Source organism: Saccoglossus kowalevskii, chromosome 5 (genome assembly GCF_978046115.1).
Source record: "Saccoglossus kowalevskii chromosome 5, keSacKowa6.1, whole genome shotgun sequence".
NCBI classification, from domain to species: domain Eukaryota; kingdom Metazoa; phylum Hemichordata; class Enteropneusta; family Harrimaniidae; genus Saccoglossus; species Saccoglossus kowalevskii.
The window spans coordinates 32926451-32952396 of record NC_140645.1 but is presented as its reverse complement, the minus strand read 5'-3'; the positions used below and the strand labels follow the sequence as shown (position 1 = coordinate 32952396).

At 37.6% G+C, this 25946-nt stretch overlaps 1 protein-coding gene across 1 annotated transcript; it reads right to left on the bottom strand.

Moving 5' to 3' along the window:
- Positions 1-322: 322 nt before the first annotated feature.
- On the bottom strand, positions 323-24007 carry LOC100378057 (uncharacterized). Its single transcript, XM_002731916.4, has 4 exons — positions 23786-24007; positions 8499-8617; positions 1780-1964; positions 323-1321 (listed from the first exon to the last, which is right to left on the bottom strand). The coding sequence occupies exons 1-4, from the start codon at positions 23934-23936 to the stop codon at positions 490-492; spliced, it is 1287 nt and encodes a 428-aa protein (XP_002731962.2). The 5' UTR covers positions 23937-24007; the 3' UTR covers positions 323-489.
- Positions 24008-25946: the final 1939 nt, after the last annotated feature.

Here is a 25946-nt window from a genome sequence, read left to right as displayed (position 1 = left end):
TATAATGTATTGGTTTGTCCAAATCATAGTCAGTTCTCGTATAGTACGTTAATAATAAAATAGACGCGATCAATTTACCGATAATTAGGATATGATAGCCATCTGACTTTGGTCCGAATATATATATAATTTTGCCATATGTACTTGGTATCGATTTTGTAAAAACAATGACGAAAAGATGGAAGTGGGTGTATGGAACGATGAGAGCTAAACAAAGACGAAATGATGGAAGGGGTTGTATGGGAACGATGAGAGATTAACAAAGATGGAAGGAATTATATAGAACGATGAGAGATAATAGATAATGCAGTAAAGACAAAACGATGTTTGGTGATTTGTAATTCAGTATTCCACTCAGTTTAGCCCGAGGTTACAGCAGCATATACATTGCCATGTCGAGTATGTGCACAACACACGGGTGACTAGTGTTGACCAAACGGGTTTACAAATTAAATCTTTCATAATCCAAATACAATTTTTTCTATGCTTCTATTTATTTTGACCCTTCCTAGCTCGATAACCGCGATATGTAGCTTGGATGGTTGTGGCTGAACTTTTTTCTTTATTGAGTTTTTTTCGAGTTTTAAATCCTCGGTACGTCGACTGTATTATCACTGCTGCTTTGTTCTCGTCGGAAGTATTGTCAATAACTTTTCCCGCTGTAACAGGATGTTTATTTTTATTCTGTAGTTCTTGCCTTGTGCGATATCCTTTGAATGTGGATTGTATCGTGATAGCTGCGTTCGTTTCCCGCCTTTTTAATTTCCTCGTTTTCATTCCCCTATAGCCAGCTTGAATCTTGGCGGCTGCATCATCGTCATTCTTAGGTTTCGATTTCATCCTCCGTCTCATTTGTTTCGTTTTCTTTCTCGCCACCATCCCTCTATAACCAGCTTGGATCGTCTTCGCTGCAAAGTCAACATCCGGGCCAGTATCGTAGTCAGTTTCCGGTTCTCCATATGTCATATCCGTTTCGCTCGTCTGCGCAGATTCCATTCCAGAACTAATTTGCATATCGTCGTTGTCGTCTGCTTCGTCGTAGTACAAATGCATTCCTTCTACGCCTTCAACATCTGTTACACTTGTCGCACCAGAGCGGGAACTGTACTCATCAGCGAAGCGGGAATCTTTACTGTCCGTAGACATTCTAGACGAATGTTCCGATTGTTGTCGAATTCGGCGCGTTTCGTGTTCTGGCTTCTTTTTCAGCGAAACAGCTTCCAGATCTCCATACTCAACCAATGAACCTTCGCTAGACAAACTACTGAGTTCAACTGAATATCTTTCCGATCTAATACCATGGTGACCTTTTTGTGACTCTCTGAAAGAAAATTCGTATATGAAATGTTACCACGAAAAAGGTGCGTCTTTTAATATTTCTGAGAACAAATATTTCAAATCTGAGATCTATCCTACTATGACCAGACAGAGTATATATAAACTGCTAAAATGGTGAGTGAACGGAAAATAAATGCCTGATTAAAATATGTCGTCAAATAAATCTCTCGTAAATAAGCAGGAAATTTAAATTGACTTCAGATGTTAGCCAAATTCCAATCAATCTTACGTACTATAATACAGTGAACAATCTCAGATTACAGTACGTTTACATAATGAAACTAAGCCAGATAGAACGTGGCGTCTTAGTACTCGTGTGTAATCACTCGTGTCCAGAGGATGGCGACAGATATGTAAATTTAGACTCAAATCAGACGATGTAGTTAAATGTCGCGACTTTTAATTCAGAGTAGAAATTTATCCCTGCCAATCGTGCCACACCTTTTGTCGCCACCTTTGTGATCCCCATCTCGGTATTTCCTCGCTCGATGTCCACGGTAATTAGCTTGTATTTTAGTGGCGGCTTTGGCTCTTTTTCTCGTTCTATATCCTCTATATTGAGATTGTATCTTCACAGCAGCCATGTTTTTCCCGTCATCGTCTTTACGCGTCCTTAAGCTTCCATCCTTAAAATAATATAAAAAACATGTTGTTTGCTTATTTTCATGTATTTGTTTTAATAATTGTAGAATCAGTAGCGCCCTCACATTCGCCCACAATCGCTGACTGGTAAACCAGTTTATTATTTATTTATTTTGGAAACACTTTACAACAAAAACATGAACAAAAGCTTTGTTTTAGTTTTTTAAGGCGACAAAAGTTGATATCAGACTTAGAGAGGGATGCCCTGTCATATCGTTAACCATCAGACTTAGAGAGGGATGCCCTGTCATATCGTTAACCATCAGACTTAGAGAGGGATGCCCTGTCATATCGTTAACCATCAGACTTAGAGAGGGATGCCCTGTCATATCGTTAACCATCAGACTTAGAGAGGGATGCCCTGTCATATCGTTAACCATCAGACTTAGAGAGGGATGCCCTGTCCTATCGTTAACCATCAGACTTAGAGAGGGATGCCCTGTCATATCGTTAACCATTAGACTTAGAGAGGGATGCCCTGTCATATCGTTAACCATCAGACTTAGAGAGGGATGCCCTGTCATATCGTTAACCATCAGACTTAGAGAGGGATGCCCTGTCATATCGTTAACCATCAGACTTAGAGAGGGATGCCCTGTCCTATCGTTAACCATCAGACTTAGAGAGGGATGCCCTGTCATATCGTTAACCATCAGACTTAGAGAGGGATGCCCTGTCCTATCGTTAACCATCAGACTTAGAGAGGGATGCCATGTCCTATCGTTAACCATCAGACTTAGAGAGGGATGCCCTGTCATATCGTTAACCATCAGACTTAGAGAGGGATGCCCTGTCATATCGTTAACCATCAGACTTAGAGAGGGATGCCCTGTCATATCGTTAACCATCAGACTTAGAGAGGGATGCCCTGTCATATCGTTAACCATCAGACTTAGAGAGGGATGCCCTGTCCTATCGTTAACCATCAGACTTAGAGAGGGATGCCCTGTCATATCGTTAACCATCAGACTTAGAGAGGGATGCCCTGTCCTATCGTTATCCATCAGACTTAGAGAGGGATGCCCTGTCCTATCGTTAACCATCAGACTTAGAGAGGGATGCCCTGTCCTATCGTTAACCATCAGACTTAGAGAGGGATGCCCTGTCCTATCGTTAACCATCAGACTTAGAGAGGGATGCCCTGTCATATCGTTAACCATCAGACTTAGAGAGGGATGCCCTGTCATATCGTTAACCATCAGACTTAGAGAGGGATGCCTTGTCATATCGTTAACCATCAGACTTAGAGAGGGATGCCCTGTCATATCGTTAACCATCAGACTTAGAGAGGGATGCCCTGTCATATCGTTAACCATCAGACTTAGAGAGGGATGCCCTGTCCTATCGTTAACCATCAGACTTAGAGAGGGATGCCCTGTCCTATCGTTAACCATCAGACTTAGAGAGGGATGCCCTGTCCTATCGTTAACCATCAGACTTAGAGAGGGATGCCCTGTCCTATCGTTAACCATCAGACTTAGAGAGGGATGCCCTGTCATATCGTTAACCATCAGACTTAGAGAGGGATGCCCTGTCATATCGTTAACCATCAGACTTAGAGAGGGATGCCCTGTCATATCGTTAACCATCAGACTTAGAGAGGGATGCCCTGTCATATCGTTAACCATCAGACTTAGAGAGGGATGCCCTGTCATATCGTTAACCATCAGACTTAGAGAGGGATGCCCTGTCATATCGTTAACCGCAATACAGCTACTTAAACGTTGCCGTCTTGAATAATTCCTAAAGTTTTACAGTTTATTATGTGAAAATGATTGATTGTCTGAATTAGTGCGATTTGAGAGAAGTATCTGAGACTATAGTAACGCTGATGTTTACTGAATCCTGGAGGTAATACGTGGACCATATCGTGATAGAGGATTTTAATCATAGAATATATTCATTCCAATAGGTCGCACCCCCTTGGCCTGTTCTTTGATCGTGGAAAAATGTCGTCTAAATCAGACAAATTATGTTAAATTTTGTAGTCGATATTCATTAAGAATGTACCAATTTTCGCAAAGTTTTTTTTTTATTGATCATGTTTTATCACAAACGAGTATTGTATTCCGTTGTGTGACAGTAGGTCACTTGGGAACGGATAATCCATTGTTTCCACCCACGGGAGTATTCCGTAGGGCTAAAACTCATTCGCTCCATTAATAGCGCGGCAGGATAGTGAAAACATTGTTTCAGTTAATGATACAAGCACCAAAGTTGGCATGATTGGAGTTTAACTATATCTTTAACAAAAAAGCACAATAGCCACAAAATAAATTAAAATGGCGGTCTTTTTCCAAGATGGCGGACTATGACCACAAATTTGAATACACGGATAAACTGAATCTCTCTAAATGCTATTTATAAAAATGGTACAAGCCATAACTGTTACACTATCAAGCCCCAAGCTATGCTAACATATTTTAAATCAATTTCATCAATTTAATGTTTAAGATTGGCGGCCATTTTCAAAAAAATATGGCTGCATTGGTATTTTAAAGTGTTTATGAAAGGTTTTGCTTCTTGAATTCGTGGGAATTTTCTGCATGTGATGGTATTTGGTGAATTTTTAGTATATGAGATAGTGTATTGTCTATTTATTTTTTGTGTAATTACGCATATATGATTTGAGGAATGGTCGTAACCAGACACAAGTAGGATTAGTTCAATGTCTGCTCTGGGCGTAGCAGAGCTAGGAGCCGAAGTCCCTAGCACGTCCTTTATTTCAACCACTCAGCAAAAGCATATACATGTAATAAAATTGGAAATATCTGACAAAAAAAAATCACCCTCTAAAGTTTCACTAGCCAATCACATGATAATGACTAATCATATTCTCAACATTGAACCAATCATAGACACTTTCGTTAAATTGATGACGTGGCCAGAATTGTCGCGTGGTAAACTATTGTGTTGGTTAGTCCACGCGACCACGTGAAGCCCCTTTCCGAATTTCATATATATAAAATACAGATATTAATGTCGGACTGTCATTTTTTTTGTCCAAATAGTTACACTAGTAAATAAACTCAATCTACTACGTGTCTTTAGCAACCGGTGTTGTCCACGCTATGGCAGGCATTATCTATGACCATTCCAATACTCTATCACATATAACAACAAAAAGTGCACAAAACCAAAAAAAGTATCATGCCATCAATTAGAAATACTACTGAATATACTTGAAAGGAAACTGGGGATTTAAGAGTGATTTAAATGGTTGGTATTTTTAATAGTAATACATTGTATATATGACATTCGAAACAAAAAATATATAAACTTTCTGTAAAACGCATAAAACGCAAAATCTCATTTCCCAGAGAATATCGTCTTCCCTACTCTTCTCAATGTTTCTATGACTGAAAACACAGAATCTACATAGGCTTCTTCAAATAAAATCTTTTTTACAAGATTAATGTTAGTCGATGTATGTCCAGCTTGGAAAACGAATGCAGTCATATCGACCATTCATTTTGGGCACATAAATATTTACATTGCTTTCCCTTGCACATTCCAGACCATACCAATATCCAAACTAACAATTATATTTCACATTACATGCCCAGCACCTGTAATAATTTTCAGTCATTTCAAATTTGTATAGTTATAAAAACAACCAATATACGTTCCAGGATTGTTAACCAGTATCTAACAATACGAGCCATTGCAAGGGTTCTTAGCAGAACTAACCCAGCGCAGCGGTGTTACAAGTGTTATCACTAACAATCAACACTCAAGGGATGTAGATTTTTTCAATATTCTGTATACTGTAATTCAGTATTAGTGCGATTTTAAGGTAAACAAATCTTTAGCGTAATATCATTTTGCTATCTCCTTAAATTAGTTTAATGCTATTTTAGACTATACAGTGTTTTTAAATTCAAAACAAATTATCTCATTTCAGTCTGAAAGTCATCAAATTCGACGCCGTCATATCCCAAGGTCTTAAGTGAACATGAGAAATATTCCTTAGCAATCTTGGGTAGACATGGATTCAGGGTTAACTGGTCTCAGTAGTGACCAGAGATGTTTATAATTAGATACCAGGGCGAAATCGCCAAGACCAGTTTGTTGAGGGGGCCAAAGCTTTCTTTTTATGACGTAACTGCCTGTGCTACTTATAGAAAAAGTGTATTGTATCATATTGATCGGAAATAGTGTCGAACACTGAAGTACTCATGTGGAAGAATCACATGAAGATACATAAATCATGTTTACTATGAGTTCTACACGACAGGGGAGCTTATACACTACATACATGAATCAATTCAATGCCATAATTGTGTTTACTGTAACATGTTCTAATTAGGAATGAAGTAGTTCTAATGAAGACTGAATATATGGTTCTAAATGCGAGTGAGTGGGTAGCACTGAGTCAAAGCACGTATACTACGCGGAATTTGATACGTCGAAAGAACCTGTCAATATAAAAGCGACTCTTTGATTGGTTTGACTTGGTATGTGTTAGGATTGGGCAGCCAATCAGGTACAATCTTGTTACTAGCTTCACATTAGCACTAGAGCTGAATCAAATTCATTTTCTTTTGCGTCATTTACTCATTCATTCTGATTGGTTCCGTTTGGTAATAGGAGCAAACATTTCCTAAGGATTTTGATTATTTGCGTTCGCACACAGCACGTTAGCACGGACTCAATCTGATTAAAATAAAATCCTGGTTGGCTTATTTTTTTTTTTTCATATATAATTATTATTTATTTCAATTATTTTTTGACGTTACAATTATTTTGTTGTAAGAATTGGTTCGTTTATGAAAGCCACCAGGAAATGTATTGTGAAAGCAAATATTAAAACGAATATTAATAATAAAAAATAATATTAATAATAATAATAAAAACTAATAATAAAAATATTAAAATAAAATTAAAAAACTTAAACCAACCAGGATCTTATTTTAATCAGATTGGCACGGGTTAAGAGAAAAAACGTTAGCCCGTGCTAAGAAAACGTGCACGAACGCGGGTTAAATCTGATCCGTTTTAAGACCCGGTATAGATCCTTAGCACGAATTAACGAGTGTGTGTGAATTGCTCAGTGCAATCTTCTGTATTTGTTCAGGTATTGTTTTATAACAGTATACCTAACATGTATAGCATCATGGTTACTGTTCCGTGTTCTCCCGTGCGTGAACGCATTGAAGTCTATCAGATATGCGCAAATATGAGATCAACTTAAATCTTAAACCAAGCTTGATTTACCCGCAATTGTCAGCTCTTGTAACTGAAAATGCTTTATCTATCACGTTTTTATTCTCATGAATGTATCAACATGAATTGTATACCTTCTTATCTTCAAATTACGTGAGGGGAGAAAAATCTAACAGCCCACTTAGGCAAATCTCGATTTTCAGTGTCATTATAGTTCAATTACTCGCCTATTTGTACGCAATTGAGAATTGCCAAATGCATAGATTTAAAAATTAAGCACCAAACTGTGAAATACCAAAGTTTGTCGGCACTTTTTCAAAGCCGTAAGTGACATGACGCCACCTTTACTCACAATTCACAACTCTCTGATTTGTAACTTGAAGCACTCAACGGGAGGATATCTGCTAAGCTAACGATATTTAACGAACGCTTCCCGGGTTGAATGCATAATCGGATCCATGCGAACGAGAGAACAATTAAAACGATTTTGCTCCTGTCAATCTGCATCAAATTGAAGCACTCCGAGTCAATCGAGTGAGACAACAAAGAGGAAATAACAACAAGGAATGATCATATGGTATGATAGAATTCTGGGGTTGTGCGCCCTCTAGTATGCGCAAATATTATGCGCAATACACTGAATCAACAGGTGGCTGAGTATAACTAAGCCCCGACGCTTACAGATTCGACTACTGCATTCATAACGGTGTAATACAGTATAATAATAATAATAATTATTTTATGTTTTGTTTTTTTTCCAAATTACAAAAAATCTAGTAGCTTATGGCAGCTATGGTGGAACCCATTCCTAGTATGATTTTGTTATCTCGTTGCATTAGAAAAATTTAGAACAATCGTCATAACAGTCATATAAATAATATTTAAACACGATACAGTTCTATAAAATTAATAGCTACGGACAGATTAAAGCCGCCTTTAATATTTTCACTGAAATAAATGTATGCGTCATATATTCGCTATAAAGACAATAAATAACAAAAACCATAAATATGTTTTATCGAGGTTTAGACCAAATTGGAAATTAAATAGGGTCACCAGAAAATATTGCGATAAATGAGAGTGAATTATATATTGTGGAAAATGACAAATGTATCAATCTATCTTTATCTTTACATTAGTTTCCATGGTAACAGTATATTAATAAATTGTTTTAGAGACATGAGATAAAATGTTCTTTCATCATATATTCACTTATTAGCGTACAATTACTTTTCGTTTCCATAGTGATATGATGTTTGTTGTTGCATTATATTCAACCGGATTTTGTTTCCCATAATGCATTGTAATATTCTGAGTAACGCGTGCAGTAGTTCGAATGCGTCACGTCTTACCTTGCTGTGATTGGTTGCCTCGTTTTGATAACTACTGATAGCCGCAGTCCGAAGGGGCTTTGCTTTGCTGCTCGTGAATGACGTCACCAATGTTTCGATTTTTCGGGTATTGGTTGTTTCTGAAAAATGTAAATAAGTGATATATTGTAAGTATTTATTGGATGTGTTTGCAAGTAAAGATTTTATTTTCATTCTGTAAATTCGGATAAATATGAACTGTTGATAGCGTGCACCATGCATGAACCTGAAACGCGCACTTGAAACCCGCAAACCGTCTATTCATTGTAAACGAACTATGTGACGTGACGTCAGTGTTACATGTGTAGCCGCATGTATATATATACTAATTGTACGAGTATCACTCAGTCAACCTGAGAAGAGTACGTTGGTTTGTTATGTAGCACGTGAACTGTAGGTAATGGCTAACACACAGTGTGCTGCCAAAACTCAGGGACAGTATCTGGGTTCAAAATACGTCTTCAGAAGAGTACAATGGCTGGTTAAAGAGGACAAGTACGTCAATGAAGGTATGCGTGTTATAAAACCAAACAAGGTCTGCATGATGTGGTGAAACTCTGGTGGCCACAGGGGCGCATCAAACACAGCAAAACGGTCAATTGTTCCCAATCAATCAGTATTATAGCAAACGAGAATGACAAATCGAATAACAAATACAGTTGCACACACGTTATCGACATGGATAAGAAAGGCGTTAGCTAAGCGCCCCGGCTAAGCAATATATGGAGCCTAAAGTGTGTTTGAGTTATATTGTGACGTCATCAATAATTGTGATTGTGCCACGTTTATATATGAAAAAAAAACATCAATGTGAAATGAAATGTTTCGCTGCTATTGGCCCCGAAATCGGAATAATTATACCTCATCCTCAAAACGCATTTAATTAATCAACAAATTGTCACGCAAATACGAGGAGAACAATAAATTGTAAATTGTAAAGGGAATTCTGGGTTTCAGACATCCATATTGCTCCTATACATTTTTATCGCAACAGCTCGTGACATCTGGCATTTCAAATGTATAGTAATTATTGCCACTGAAGTCATAAACTGACTGATGGAGCACGTTTGTAATTCTTATACTTTCTCACTATGCACCGACGGGTAATACTGATAACTGAGTTGTATTTCAAGAATTCCTAACTCGACGCATACAAGTCCAATATGTGATTTTATTAGAATGTTTAGTGGCGTGGATTATTTCGACATAAAATCGCCGTCACGCAAAGCATCACGGTCGTCACACAGAGCACCACACATTTGTCACATACCCAGGGTGTTCAAAATTAATGTAAAAATTTATATTAGGGCAGGATATAGAGGAAGAAACCAAAACTTTGTTATAAAATTTGTTATTTTGGTAAAATTAGTCATTTCACGGTGAGGGGAAACAACCATGTACATTTTATTTGGTGGAAATCAGTTCATGTGACTACAGGATATAAATAACTGTATAGATTAGGAAATTCGCAATTTTGCAAACACAGAAATGCAATGCTTCATAATTCCAGCAACCAAGTAATTACAATCACATCAAACTTTGCCAGGAAATGTGGTCAACATGGGTTTATTGTTGGGGTTTCAATTACTATACTTGTATGGCGTCTTAAATCATACTCTACATGATGACTTATTTTAGTTACGTCATGAAGTTTCTAAAGTGTTCACTTACTTACATCACTGACCAGATTACATTGGACCAGATTGTGCTAATGTAGCCGATAGATCACGCAGTGTGTTTTACAGATTAAATAAATAAATAAATAAATAAATAAATAAATAAATAAATAAAGTCTAATCAGAGATGGCGGAACCCTGTGACGTTTAAGACTACAAGATTATATTGATACTGTCTCTTTCTTGTGCCGTCGTCCGTCATTTACAATTAAATAAATCTATAAAAAAAAATATTTTTCTTTGACGGGCAGACTCCAGAACGAAATAATATCGACGCCGCTCCTGCCACCTAATGACGTCATAGAAGCGCTATGTGGCTATAGGGCGCGATATGTAAAAATAGCTTATCATTTGCTAAATTGAAAAGTGAAACATATATATTCATTTATGCCCGGTAGCCTCTATACAAGAACAACAAAATAAAATAAATATGGTTTATCCGTATCAATAGCTTTAATGATAATTCAGTGTACTGAACCATATTACACCGAACCACGGCTTTAATAACTGCATATTGTTTCCTATTATATAGTCAAGTTATATAAAGATGTTTCGTGCACAGGTTCTGAATGTTTGTGTTATATATTAGTTATTTGTCTGTGTGTTATTTCAGTCAGCATCCAGTGTAGCGAAAAACTCTCGCAAACAGCTTTGATATTTAAAAGTCACGTTTCGTTTCCACTGAAATTGGAAGCATAGCTTGAAGTGTTATCAGCGTGTCTGTGACGAGACTCGGAAAGTAAAGTTGGCGGTACTATCAATGGATTCTGAGTTAACGCTATTGCAGTGAGATCAGTGAAGCCGTGCACGATTCTCTCACGGTTTGTATAGCATTTGTTTGTGTGTGTTTTTCGAGAGACAACACAATTGTGACATTTCTGAACATAATATCTATGATGTCTCATTTATTTCAGTTTTCTTTCTACAGCAGTCACTAAAGGTAATTACAAATACAGTCTTTAAATCTGTTTTCTTAAAACTTCAGTTAACGGCATATATTAAACTAATAACCGTAAAAGCATTCCGATTTGGTACAATTATCCGTACTAGCCGGCCGTCTTCCTAATGTCACGTGAACATTGCGTCATATGGAGACCGAATAAACACGACAGACACGATAAAGTAACACTCGTTTACTTTGACTGATTGTTACTTCTGCTTTCTGTGACTCCCTGTGACGCGCTCCGAAACAACACTTAATCTACCTCCGAATACACATAATACTATTTGCCATGGTGACTGTTACCAGGATACCGCATCTATTAGGCTGAATACTGTATTAATACACACTGACCAATCAATGCTCACTGATCTATGTTGAAAATTTCTTTAATATTTACGCTCTCATTTACCAGATAAATTTGGCCTCGGTGCCGATTCAATTTGACAGCTCAATGGTAGCGGATAGATGCCAACTTTAAGTGTTTCGCAAATGTCGTCTACTTTTAAGGACTTCAATCAAGCAAATCAACGTTGAAAAGCTGGTACAGGAAATGACATTTGACAGACTGGCGGAAACAAGCACGCTAAATTGAGCCTTTTTCTACCGTGATTGTTGATTCATTTGACGAGTGTTCCGAACATTTCTACAAAAAAGGAAAACAATTTACGGCGTCGCCGGTCTATAAAAAAACACTATGAATATTTTTATGTTCAACTCAATTCGTTCAACTCGATATACATGTACAAATCCTCGTCGTCAGATAAAAAAATGGAGACAAATCCTTCACTTTCATATTCACATTTCGATGGTGTGCTTCAATGATTATAAAAAATAATATACCACATAGCAGTATGTGGATGCTTCCTATTTACATCTGACATGTGTTCCCAGCTTAATCGCTGCACCAGTGAGGGTAGTACACGTCGTGTTCTAGAGAGACGTCATCTGCTCTCTCCGGCATCAACCAGGTTGTTTTTGTCACAGATATGGGCTTGGACGTTACGTAAGTTATTAAAAAAGACGTCGGAGGTCATCAATGTCACTTGTCTGGTTTAAGATTCATGTTTATATGAGCAGGATAGATGTCCCCGCTGAGAATGATGTGCCTACTCTTTTCGAAAGACATGGCATCACGATCTCTCGCTGGTAAAACCATGAATCGTTAGTAAAGATATGAATACATGTAACATATACTAATATAAATAAGTGAAGATTCACTAACAAGTCAAAGGCCACGTGTCTGATTATATTTACATTCAAAAAATACTCACACGCAATGCATCTTGGGAGAATGTATGGTCAGCTTAAGACGTTGCTCTATTATAACTATCTCGGAGAATTTTGGAAATAAAAACACAGAGAAATAAACCAGTGAGTCGAGACATTGTGCATGTCTGTGCTCCAATGTCGTTTTCTGTATCTGTCATGTGATCTAATAGTAACATTCACAAAGGAAAAACGACAACCAGTACAGAGAAATAATGAATCATAGACCCAGGGTGTCTGAGCAAAAGGCGTCGGTGAGGTTTTTCAAAAATAGCGAGTACATTCTGCTTCACCTGTGTCGTAATTAAAAAAGATTGCTGTTCTACATCAAGCATCGAGATCAACTTTGTAACAGTGTTGTCGTATTTAGGTTCTATCGCTGTATAAATAAGTGTATGGCGTCATATGTTCGTAGCTATGTACAAAAACTCACAGCAACATGTGCGCATGCGTGACTGAAGAACAGTCACACTCCTTGCACACTTTATACGCTGTGTTATAATTGAAAGTGTGTTTTTTTTTATTTAAAGAAATTACCCGTGACAGGAGAAATGGCAGCGGCGCCTCTTGAGTTGACTACAGTACACAGGATGTTTGGTTAAGTAAGTCACTTTTGGTGCCGACTAAGTGTTCCAATTATACGGCAAAGACAGAATTACGTAAATGTGAGCGAGTTCTTTTAATGGGAACATTCCACGAGTTCCGAGTTTGCAGAAAACATAAAGAATGTTGGCAGAATCCAATCAAAAAAGATCAACGCAGTGACGTTGTATTAACGTTTGCGTAATATGCGTGGAGGCGTGCGTGCACGTACTCGTGGTGTTGACGGTAATTGGACAAGCCTACGTGCCGTGGATCGATGAACCGACTGACCGACTCTGTAGTTTATTTCTCGGTGACATTTAAAGTGAAATGTCAAGTTACTATAAAAGTAATGTACTGACAATACAAGTGTGATTTTATACACACACACGTGTAATTTCGATTTCAGATCTCCGCTAATAACTATTCGAACATATCTAGATAGATAGAGAAAGTACGACAAGTACCCTGCTGAACGATGAAAATATGCTCAATACGTAAATATATAATGGTGTTTATTCTAGACTATAAGAATTAGCATGTAACTGCTTCATTTATGAAATGAATCAGACTATGAGAAGCTTTTTTTTAACACATCTGAGTATTTGTTCGATGCAACAATGACATTCTATAATACGCATGCATATTTCCATTTTTCATCTAACGAATATGTGTCCTGCAAAAACAACATGTTCAGTTTATGATAAATTATAGTGCGATTTGGTCTTTAGTATTGAACAGCAATATTAAACAATATGTTTTTATCCATATTGCATTTATAAAATAGACAATAATGCATATTTTCCGTAATGCCTGTCTCGCTTTTTTCTGAAAAATTAAATGACACTGTCTCTATGATACGTCGTTATTCCGTGTCTGTACATACATAAATAATATAGAGTATAATATTGAAATATACTTAGATTTCATCGATATCGTCCCAATACGACCAATTAACTCAACAGAAACAATATTAGCTATTAACGAATTGTGTCTACAGCCAATTAAATATTAACTTGAGTTGAAAAAAGCCAAACATAGGATAAAGACCGCGGCACTATGGGAATCGAATTCCGGCTTTCGTGGATCAAACGCCGCCGATGTTTTTTTCAATTTATACTGCTAACCTAATCTAAGGGGGAGGGATTTTGACATCGTTTGTGAATTCAAATTCAGCGTATTCGTCATCACAAATATTCAGCTTTTAGGTGTACTTGCCACAGCTATTTAGTGTTTCGAACCAAGAAAGGAGGTCGCACATTTTGATTGTTAAAATATGACGTCATCGTGACGACACAGCTCTTGAATCTCATTGAATTGCTTGGCCTTATTGAAGAATTGTTCAATAGACCCTGACATCAACGCAATAACACTTCTGAGTAAAATTGTGTACTAACGTTCATCGTATCACCGTGGCAAATATTAACTCAGTTATAACGTTGGTATGGTATAGTAAATGTCCTGATATTCACAGTAAATGGTTGATATTCACGGTAAACGACCTGATATTCACAGTAAATGGTTGATATTCACGGTAAACGACCTGATATTCACAGTAAATGGTTAATATTCACGGTAAACGACGTGATATTCACAGTAAATGATTAATATTCACGGTAAACGACCTGATATTCGCAGTAAATGGTTAATATTCACCGTAAACGACCTGATATTCACAGTAAATGGTTGATATTCACGGTAAACGACCTGATATTTACAGTAAATGATTGATATTCACGGTAAACGACCTGATATTCACAGTAAATGGTTAATATTCACGATAAACGACCTGGTATTCACGGTAAACATCTTTATATTCACGGTAAACGACCTAATATTTACGGTAAACTTCCCGATATTCACTGTAAACGAGGTGATAACGTCATGATATATTCACGGTAAACATCCTGATATTCATGGTGAACGTCCTCGCGTTCACGGCAAACGTTACGATATTCGCGGTTAACGTAGTGATGTTTCCAGTAAATGCCATGCTATTCACAGTTATACCACTCTTTGCCTCATGCCCATTATTATGGTGTTTATTTCTGGTAGGGGGACAGTTTTCGGAAAGTACTTTTTGTCGGAATTTACTAGGAAAGTACTCTTTTTTGTCAGCATTTACTGGGAAAATATTCTTTCTTTGCTTTGAATAATGTTCATAATAAGAATTTGAAAATGGTACATTTTAAATTAGCAACGCCCTGGACAGATCGACGAGCTGTGTGAATGGCTGAGCTGGTGGTTTGTGTTTGAAAGCAAATTAGTTTACCATGATACGTACATGAGTCAGGTGTAATTTCTACATTGTCCCATTGTACTTCTATACAAAAAACTTTACGTAACAATGTTCGCCGTGACAACGCACAAACCGGAATGGGCCGCCAAAAAAAACAACGTAATACATCGTTGAAATGCGGCAACAAATGACGCTAACGGTATTTAGCCGTCTGTTCGGGGTCTTGATTCTAGTAAACGTCTTCGGCCCTGTGGGCTTCATACTTTAGTAGACGTCGTGCTATTGACAGTATGACACCATGACTTTAAAAGCCACAAAAAACAGTAGTTTTTGAATAATAGTAATTTGTTAAAAGTGTTTTTATTGTTGTTAAATGGTCATTAATTTTATGTTTTTTTTTTATATTATCTATAACGAACAACTGACTCGCGCGTTTTTAACTGTCACGTAAAAACTATATAGTATGTATCAGAGGTACATTACTTGGGGTTTGCAACTCGCATAGTACTGTATGGTGACATCATGTCAAGATCCCATTCAAGTCTCTTCTCGTAGATAGCGAGACTGAGGCTACGAACTTCTGACATGATATATATCAATGTTCAAGGTTTGTAATGAAAAAATAAAACTTTTCTTGCCACTATCGTAGTGAAAAATGTAATACATCGAAAATGTAAAGGAAATATAGTTCTCGTAATCCGTTATATCGTGGGCAGCTATTTTGATCCACCTGGACATCCCAGTATCCGAGTTACCTCGGGCATGCGCATTCGCATTTTTCTGAGTTGGAACGCTTATGCGAGAGCGAGATTGTGACGGGATCTTGGTATCATGTCACCGTAGTTGTAAACCCCAAGTAATGTACCTCTGTATGTATACAATTCGTTCATATACCAGTCCTCCGTGTGATAACCCCTGCCACTTCACCGCACGTTCATATTGTGCTCTGGGTTTGACTTATACATAACGAATGTGTCAAATCCAGCTGCAGTATTTATGAGCTCTGTCTCAGATTGAAACATGATTTCAATTTTCAACTGACCTGTAAAGAGGCAATCATGAGAAAAAATGAAATGTTGCTCGTTGTTTGTCTTAAAATAAAAATTGAAACGTTTTCACGTACGCACAGCTAATTCGAAGTGAATGCGACTGAGAACTCACTATTAACATGCTTGAAAATACACAGTTTTCTTTATTGCATATTTCGAAGCGTAAGACCGAAGTATCCGTCTTTGTAAGAGAAACCGGACCGATTCATCAGCGAATCTGGAGATGTTGTCTTCGATGATGATGACGGTTTCGCAGTAACTAGAAAAATACACGCGTACATCACAAACATTCTTTTACCGTGTCTTTGAGTAGTCTGTCTATTGAATTTAAACAAATTATGTAATGGCATATTGACGCGCTGTTATCAGTTATTATATCTCGTCTAATCCGATAAGTAGGCTGTTGTCAGTTTCTGTTCAGCGTCAAATGGGATACGGAATCATTAATTGGGTTTGATGTGGCCGATGTTGGGATAATCTCTCGCGATAAACCATATTACGTATTTGGGTTAGGAATAATTAGCCACTTTGGACATGTAAATCGATAGTGATCCTGATTAAACTAAGTATTATTCTCGTTTGTTATAACATATTTAAATGTAGGATGGGCTTGACGTACGTAGTGTTGGGTGACGTAAAACACGGTGAATTAGCTATTTAACGCTCCAGCGAAGTCCGCGACTCGGTGTATGAATTATCAGACCCCGACTGTGATTATAGACATTTCTGAATTTTGAAATATTGTTGAACTAGCTTAAACGCAAGTGTAACGCCTGCTAGGGAAAGGGGCATTTTACGGTACTATGTGACGTAACCCATGACACGTAGCCTAATTAAAACCTCTCGCCATTTTCGCGATTGAGTATATACTGTAGAAAACGTTGAAATAGCTGCACACAGTTTTAACGTATTTGACTCTTGGTATAAATTAACAGAATCTTAATTTAGCTAAAGTGTTGATTATCTCCCTGTGAGAATATACTTTCTTTTAAATTAGCTACATCTTGAATTAGCGAAATTACAGATTAGCTAAATTAGCTAAAATAACATGCTAGCTAAAAAGACATGTTTTACCATTGTTGGTTTCACATTCTTTTTTGAATGATTTAAATTGGTATAGCTTTTGGTGTGTTTTTTATCGATGCATATACTTACAGATAACACACGAGTAAACGGATTAACAGAGTGACCTGCCAGAGTACATTTGCAACGTTCTGTGCGAGTATAAACGGGCACGCAGATCAAAACGGAAACGCAATACCGCGGATCTCCAAAAACGTGAGCATAATGTGTCACCAATTGTATCACTGCTGTCTCAAAATGTCAAATAGATCTTCTAGAGTTGCCGTGGTTATATACTTATTCGTGACATGTTATATGAGAATCATATACCAATAGGAGACAAATTGACTACAAATTAAGCAACACGTAATACATACCGACAATTTGATTGGCCGAAACCTCGCCCATTTCACTACAGTAGTAGTGGTACAAATTAATCGAATCGTTGTCATTTGAAGGTTACAGAACGTAATAAACTACTCCCGTATTGCGCCCGTGGTTCAGGTGCCGTAACAAACACGCAATCATAAGATAACAAAAGTAAGTAAACTTGTATGGGAATTTACTTCAGTTTATATGTTTATCTAAAAAGAGTATTTTGATGAGAGCCACACACATTTTACGAGGCGGGGTAGGCTGAAAAGCGCCGAGCGTTCGACCGTCCACAAACATTTAATTCAGCCGATTTATTTTGTTTTGGGATTGGAATTGCATTTAAAGCGCGAGGGTCGGGACGATAACAACACACGCTAAAAACCGCAAAGGCTCATGAGAAGGCGCTTGTTTGTAAACAATGACACGCTATGGCCGTCTGACGCATGCGCAGGTGACGACTCCCCGGCTTTACCCATTCACAATTCATTGTCACAACTGATAGCTGTGTCTACCAGTGCCAATCTATACATAGAGCCACTGAATTCGCTGAAACGGCAAGTATTTATTTCACCGTTTTTTTTAGTTAAGTCCTACTTTAGTGGCCAGTTTAAAATGCATTACAGGTACCCGCATTTTTCACCGGAATTTAAAACAGCCAATCACAAAGAATAATTTACCAATATTTCCAAAAAAATCTAAAAGTGTGTTGATTGCGGCATCGTCACTATCTGATGTGAAATATAGAGCACCTGACCTGAGTACAGATCACAGTTATCATTATTTTAATGTTTTCATATATAATAGTGAATTACGAAACCAAATATGTATTCATTCAACTTGATAAGACGGACATATATAATAGCACTACGATAAAGACTTTCCGGTTCGACATTGTGAAATTCTTTCATTTTTGGGGGAGAAAAAACATGAAAAAACTGATTTTGACAAGATAATTCAGAAATTTATATTAAGAATGATTCGATATGTATTCTCTATACATCCATAAATAATTTTCATAATTACCGATTACACAAGAATATTACAGAAAAAAAGATAAAATGCTATATTCTCTATATATTTGTTTTGCATTATGACTGTATGATGAAATTGTTTTTGCGTATCTGTTGACCGACTTATTTAGTTGATTACTAGCAAATTGCTGTGTTATGTCTGGCACCGTTTAGGCCATGTGAAGTTTTGGACGGAACTTGGCTCAGTGATTTGGAACTAATTACGAGATAACCGTTGCTATTTGGACTACTATTTCTGACAGTTGGTATTCGTAATTATTAATGTAGTGAACGATTAATCAAAAGATATGACGTATTCAGTACTTAGTGTGATTAGTTGAACGTGTGAAGGCCACGCCTCAGAGTCTTGATACCGTTTTGTAATTGGTTAATGTTTTGAAAATGAATAAAGTTGTTTGAGTTGGTCTTGGCGAGTACTCCACGACAGACGCAGTCCAGTCCTAGAGAGTCTTGGGCTGACTTGACGCAGTCTTGGGCGAGTCTTGAGTCAGCCTTGCGGTAGTCTTGGGGACTTTTCCCCAGGGCGCTGTGTCTTATAGAGTGCTCGACTGATCGACAAAGACGAGAGTTGAAACGTATTTCGCTGTGTGTGTCTTATTTGACTGTAAAGCTTAAGTGACTTCCCCGATCCCGTACCTCAAGGGGACGCGATAGAGAGACGAGACGAGATTCCCCGCCCCCTGACACGTGTGGAGAACCTCAAAGGAGAAGAATTCCTCCCTGATAACTGACAGAAGCTGAATGATATTACAAACTATGTAATGTGTTCAACAACTCATGTATTAACAATAACTTTGATAAATATGATTCTACTTGATGAAAATACTGTACTGTGTAAAAACAAAAGAATGTCGAAAATGCAAATTTGCAGTGTTCACTATGGATTATTTTATTAACGATCTGAGTAATTATGGTCGATAGACGAGACGTTAATAAAAGAATTCAAAGGGGGACTGAGCAGTAAAGTATTACTATTATCACATTATCACACCTGCTACTAGCGTTAATATTGTCATAATACATGTATTTTATGCACATTTTTGACAAATATTTCTTAACTGGTATTTGGAAATCAAACCCTGGTCTTTTTTACTGCTAGATTGGAGATATAATAAACAAATCACATGTTGTACACAAGAGACTGATGTAATTATTAACTTAATTATTATCATAGAATACACTAAAGACAGCCCACATTCAGAATTAGGACTTATAACCCAGAGTTAGACGCATTTAACACGACACAAACAAATATGTGTCCCCGATGTTGCCCTAGGACTTAACTTTGGGTGACAAATGTCACAGATGTTATGGGCCAGTCTGAAGTCAAATTGGAAAAGATATTTAGTGATACACTTCGGTATAGTACGACGTTCTCATTTGTGAACTCTATTCGATGTCTACATGAAATGTCCGTTCTGAACTGACACGAAATTCCTGGCACCAAACATTCCCACACTCATACTAGTTAGTCCAGGGCTTTCAGTTATTATACTACGCTTGTTAATTTATAAAATGTAACTTTTTTATCGCCAGTTTATTTATGTGATAATTTACAAATGTGTATGTGAAGAGTCATGTATTGAATGTTGTTTCTCCGTCTTGCAATTGCCGCATGATCATTTCCGACCTTATTGAGGTGTGTGTGGAGTGTGTTTTCGTAAACTTCGCCTCTTACTCATCGTTTAGCCGCGTTGTGTGCGTAATTAAGGCCGCGTGTAGCACTGAACAATGGCAGGGGCGAGCGATATTGACGAATACGAGAACCATACCAAGCATAAATTGTGTTTATGTACCTAATACACTTACAGTTTCAGGTAGTTCATGTGTGGCGTTTCTATATGCATATAATTGTGTTGTACTATTATCAGTCTAAATTATCCATGCTTTACACAAATGTCAAATTTCAAACTGGTTAAAAAACCGTACACGAGGTGGTAAAAATATTGAATATTCTTGGGTGTTTCGAATGAATATTTGACCTAACCACGTGACCTTGTGTCAACCACACCCATATTTAGCCTACCGTCAATGCCATTATTATTGTCATTCGCAGTTCATTTTTATAATGCACGACGGCTACTTGTTGCCAAGGTAACAAATAATAATATTTTATGCGGTCGCTCAAACTGAATTAAATTAGTGTTTCATTGTTGAAAAATGACGTTGTCGTGGTAACATCCCACTTACGTCATTTGTTGATCATTACATGAAAACAAAACAACCTGTGCAGTGGTTGCTATGTCAACTCTCATCGCATACCGTTTTCTAAGACGTTTACACTTTCATCGAAATAATTGATGGTTAGTTGCCGTGGCAACAATGCCACAATATAACAGGTTCGGATTTAGTCCGTATGAGATATTCTCAGGTGTATTAAGTGAGGTAGGGATTATTTTATTCACAATGTGAAATGTAATAACAAAAAGTAATGATCTCGTATAAATGTGAAATGGTGTGCAAGTTCAGACTAAACTGTAAATGGTAATAAATGACATTGAAACTAGTTTACTGCCACTGCAGTACCTGGATATTGAATCCAAGGCATGGACAAACTGCAGTATGTGTTCTTCCGCGCTAAATTAAGCTTTCGTAACTGACGTGAAATAATGAAGAATGTCTTTGTCTGTGGTAGGTCGTTCGCAAAAATACTAAATTTCTCAATCGAAAAAGATAACTTTTATTGATGGACGACAATAGATCAATACATTCTGAACGGCCATTTTTTCACTCATTCACGTCACAGAAGTGTGTGTCGCTAGAGGGCGCTATCTATATAAAGGATGTATTTCGTGTCTGTTTTTCTGTTGTTGTTATATGTTGGTCATATTTTCCATCATTGTTTAGGTTAGGAAAACGGAATGCTTATTACGAGAATAGTCTTTAATTTTGAGACGAACCTTGTATTATAGACAATATATGGATACGATATGTTTGCATATGCAAATATATGCAAATACATTATGTAGGTCCCCGGATGTACTGCGTTGTAATGGCTTCCGAAACAGGATGTGGACGCGAATAACAGAAACCGCGTCGTAGCTGTACTCGCGTTAAAACATATTAGAAGAACTCATGCGTGAAATAATGACAGATCGTTGGCCACAAAAGCTGGAGGTCAAATAAACTATACATCTGTAACGCAAGGTGAATATTTATCAGTCTATGTGTCAATATACACCTACAGTATGAATATTGGACGTACATTCTTCATAATAATGCACTCTGATACAACTTGTGCGCGCTTTCCCTAATATACGTTGTATTAATGCCAACATTTCAAACAATAATGTATTACCATGGCAACGAAACAACGCAATAATGACGCTATATCAATGGATTGGTTAATAGTACACGTCAGTGAAAGTCATTACAAGATTGAGCAACCGTGACCGGATATTATAAATGTTCTAATTCTCATCTGTGAACGACGGTACACAATTATATAAATATCAATGTGTGCGTTGCCTGACAATACAGTGACATCGATGTCAATTTTCGAATGCAGAACACAGTACACCATAGTATTCCTCACGCTACTTGTGCGAGAGTTTAACGATTTCAGTCAGCTTTCGACTGTATGTACATTTTGTATTTTCCTTTCAAAGTGAGAACTCACGATATTGTCATATTGACGTGTCGGGAATATCAAGAAGCGGTACGGCAAATGTGACTTGACTAAAACCGCGGTGTACATGCTTTATATACATGATATTTTAAGTCACCAAACACATCCCGAAGCCGATCAAACTAAGCTTTATTTGAATGGTATTGGTGGTATTCCGTGTGCGCTGCAGACTGATACAACATCGGTGAACTCAAAGAATGTATTATAGCTAGTAGGTAAAAAAAGCTATTATAAGTTGATTTCAAAACCAGTGACCCGACTTTTAATGCGTAAGCATGGTGATACGTTTATACGCGATAACATAATATTGTGATGGATTATATTCCATCGAATATGCGTCACGGTACCGGGAAAGATACGCTTGCAATCGACACCGGAATATAATTATTTTCATTGCAGTTTTCTTATTATAATCTACAGAGTGTGGGTTTCATTCTATATCATGATGAAATCAGATTGCCGCAATTGAGTCGAGGCGACTAATCACGTTAATACGGTCCTAATGTGTAACGCAAACGCCTCGGTACAACGCAATGATTGTAAAAGCAGTGCGTAGCAGATGGTGCAGCGGGATTGAATCACGAATGTCAATACATTTTCGCTTTCGATAAACTAAACCTGATGAGGCACGGGGTGCCGTGAATCACCTTCAGATAATTTACATCATATGACACGAGTATATATTTATGCTCCTCATGTATATTTCATAGCATAGATTTTATATTAATGATGTCCCAATACGATGTCCATTGTAAAAGTAGCATATTAAAAACTGGTCAATCAACACTCATCGCTGCTTTCAATTAAAAATCTCATCACCCAAATAATGACCAGTGCTGCGGTATATATTACCTTCCACGAACGATGTTTTTCATCTATGCTGGGCAATCTCTCGCGTTTAAAATATGTTTTTCGTACTACACCGCAACGATGCATTTTAATATTCAATATACAATCCCCAGAATCAGTAGTACATGCAATACCTACATGACATACAGAGATATAGACATTACATACAGAGATATTGACATGACATTCAGAGATATGGACATGACATACAGAGATATTGACATGACATACAGAGATATTGACATGACATTCAGAGATATAGACATTACATACAGAGATATGGACATGACATACAGAGATATGGACATGACATACAAAGATATGGTATGGAATACGATGTGAACTTGTATATAAACCAAATAATAGATAGATATTTTTGAAAAAAATAAACTGAACACGAGTAAAACATCATATATGCAGTATTGGGCAATGACTACATACATATTACCAGTAAATACTTTCCCGAGACATGTGACAATATCAAAGCAATGCATTGATTTTTGTAAATGTTTACGGAATTCATGATACGTTTGTGTGTGCATCAGTTCACGTGAATTATTGGGGCTTACCTCTGATGTTGATAAGTGAATCAAAATAGTCGGCTGCGAACGTGTATATATTTTCTGGCTGGGATCTCAATATCTCCTTCGTCAGACCTTCTAGGAGTGACTCAAATCCGTCCGGAATTTTATATTTTACATGTGCACGTTGAGTTGCCATAGTAGTCACAGTCGGAAACGGAGAGTGAAACTAACGTGCGATGTAACAGGAGTTACAACCGTTGTCGTTACGGAGACTCCTTAGGTTTATTCAAATTCACAAAATAACTACCCAGCTTGTTGTCGACTCGGAACTCTTGACACGCCGCTACGACTGAGCTCACTGCGGTGCGTATCTATTAATTTTAAGTGGCGCCGTATCGCCAGGTAGACCCCTGAGTCAAATTATCGACTCTGCACTTCTTTCGACGCCGCCTTTCAATGATGAACGATGAAAAAGACGCGATCCGAGCGACGATGCGCGATCAGCTAGAAGTACCGTGTATTGGTATGATGGGTTCACAGAGAGACTGCCTTACTAAATTGCATATCATCTCTAAGTACGCCGACTATAGAAGATTAAATTTTGGTAATGATGTATGGAGTGTATTTCTGGTAAAATAATTAAAATATTCCCTGACTCTCTAAGTAGCGATATCAAGCGCTGACATTGCTTTCTGTTGATGAGTAATTAAATCTACAACAAGCTATCACCATCTTAATATTATTAATATGTCGTTCAAATTATTTCATTGAGAATCAAATCAATATGAGGACAAGTTATACTGAAATGCGCAGAGATCCCCCTTTATTAAATGTCATTATACATACGCACGCGCATTAGATGCACGCCGCGTGCATGTCGATGAAATGAAATAAAAACTGCACAGATCATATCTTAATCGCGTGCAAATAACACCGAATAAACGGCAAGGTAAAGACTATGTCTAATTATAGTAAATACGTACTGCGTGCGTGACTCGAACCGGCGCTCGCGTACGGCACCTAATCGCCACGCGAGCGCCGGTTCGAGTCACGCACGCAGTACGTATTTACTATAATTAGACATAGTCTTTACCTTGCCGTTTATTCGGTGTTATTTGCTTACTTTACTTCCTATGTCGACAGCAACTATGAGTTTAAAAATTATTTCTCAGTACTTATTCACTCTTAATCGCGTGGTCGCCCTGTCCCCGTGACCTGAACAAAGACTTATAAAAGTCAAATTGGTATAGATCACATGGCTCCTCATTTTTTATAGCACGGTCAATATTTTTCTATAATTGCTTTGCAAGGCCATGGGGATTAGTTTTATTAGCGGGAACTCGTCGATAAACGTTATTTACTGTGATTACTTTATTGTGATAAAGCTCCTCGGATCGCACACGCTAGTTTGACAAATACGAGTATGCGGGCGTTGTCATGGTAATATTACGACGTCGCTTGCGCTGACATGAGGGGGAGCTATCAGCAGAACGAGTACGGTCATAACACAAGTACCGTTTGGTCTACTTTAATTAGCACGAAATATCGCGATATGATATTCAATGATGTGACTTTAACATTAAGCAAAATAATAAATGTACTCGGTTCTTTTCATAATTGTTCGACGGGATCAGAGACTTTTACTACATCACCTCGGAAATGTATCTGTGCATTACAAAGAAATACGCCGTATTGAAACAAGAAACTGTAACCCGAGAAACATTGGCAAAGAGATCATTGACGAAATACGACTCCACAAAGCCAATTAATAACGAAGACGGTCTAATTTGTCTTTGTCTGTCTAGCGTCGATCATTATTATCTCTTCATGTGTCGATTATTTCCGACGGAGTAGTTTATTATCGTAATTGCCATACTGAGGCAGGATGTCCTAGTGGCAAGTCATTTAACAACGCCATTAAAAAGAACTTACAGTTTCACTACACGGAAAAACACTTATGTTTCAACAACGTGGGGAATCCATTTGGAAAGTGTGCAACAAAAGCGATAATTGGTAATAATGTAGAGATAAGCCCAACAGGTCCGAAGCATTTATATACAGTACCCCTGGGATATGAGTCATCCTTGGAACATGGCATGGTAACCCAGGCGTTGCTGACAGTGCAATCACAGTCGCCACCAGCCGCACAATATACATCAACAATTATATGGTGAAGCGACAAATCAGTCATGCCTTTGGTAACAAG

Excerpts from the sequence above, each read along its gene's own strand:
- LOC100378057 (XM_002731916.4), bottom strand. The coding sequence starts at position 23,936 with ATGGCAACTCAACGTGCACATGTAAAATATAAAATTCCGGACGGATTT. Across the intron at positions 8,618-23,785 it reads TTCACTTATCAACATCAGAG|AAACAACCAATACCCGAAAA; the intron begins GTAAGCCCCAAT and ends TACATTTTTCAG. Across the intron at positions 1,965-8,498 it reads AGGCAACCAATCACAGCAAG|GATGGAAGCTTAAGGACGCG; the intron begins GTAAGACGTGAC and ends TATTATTTTAAG.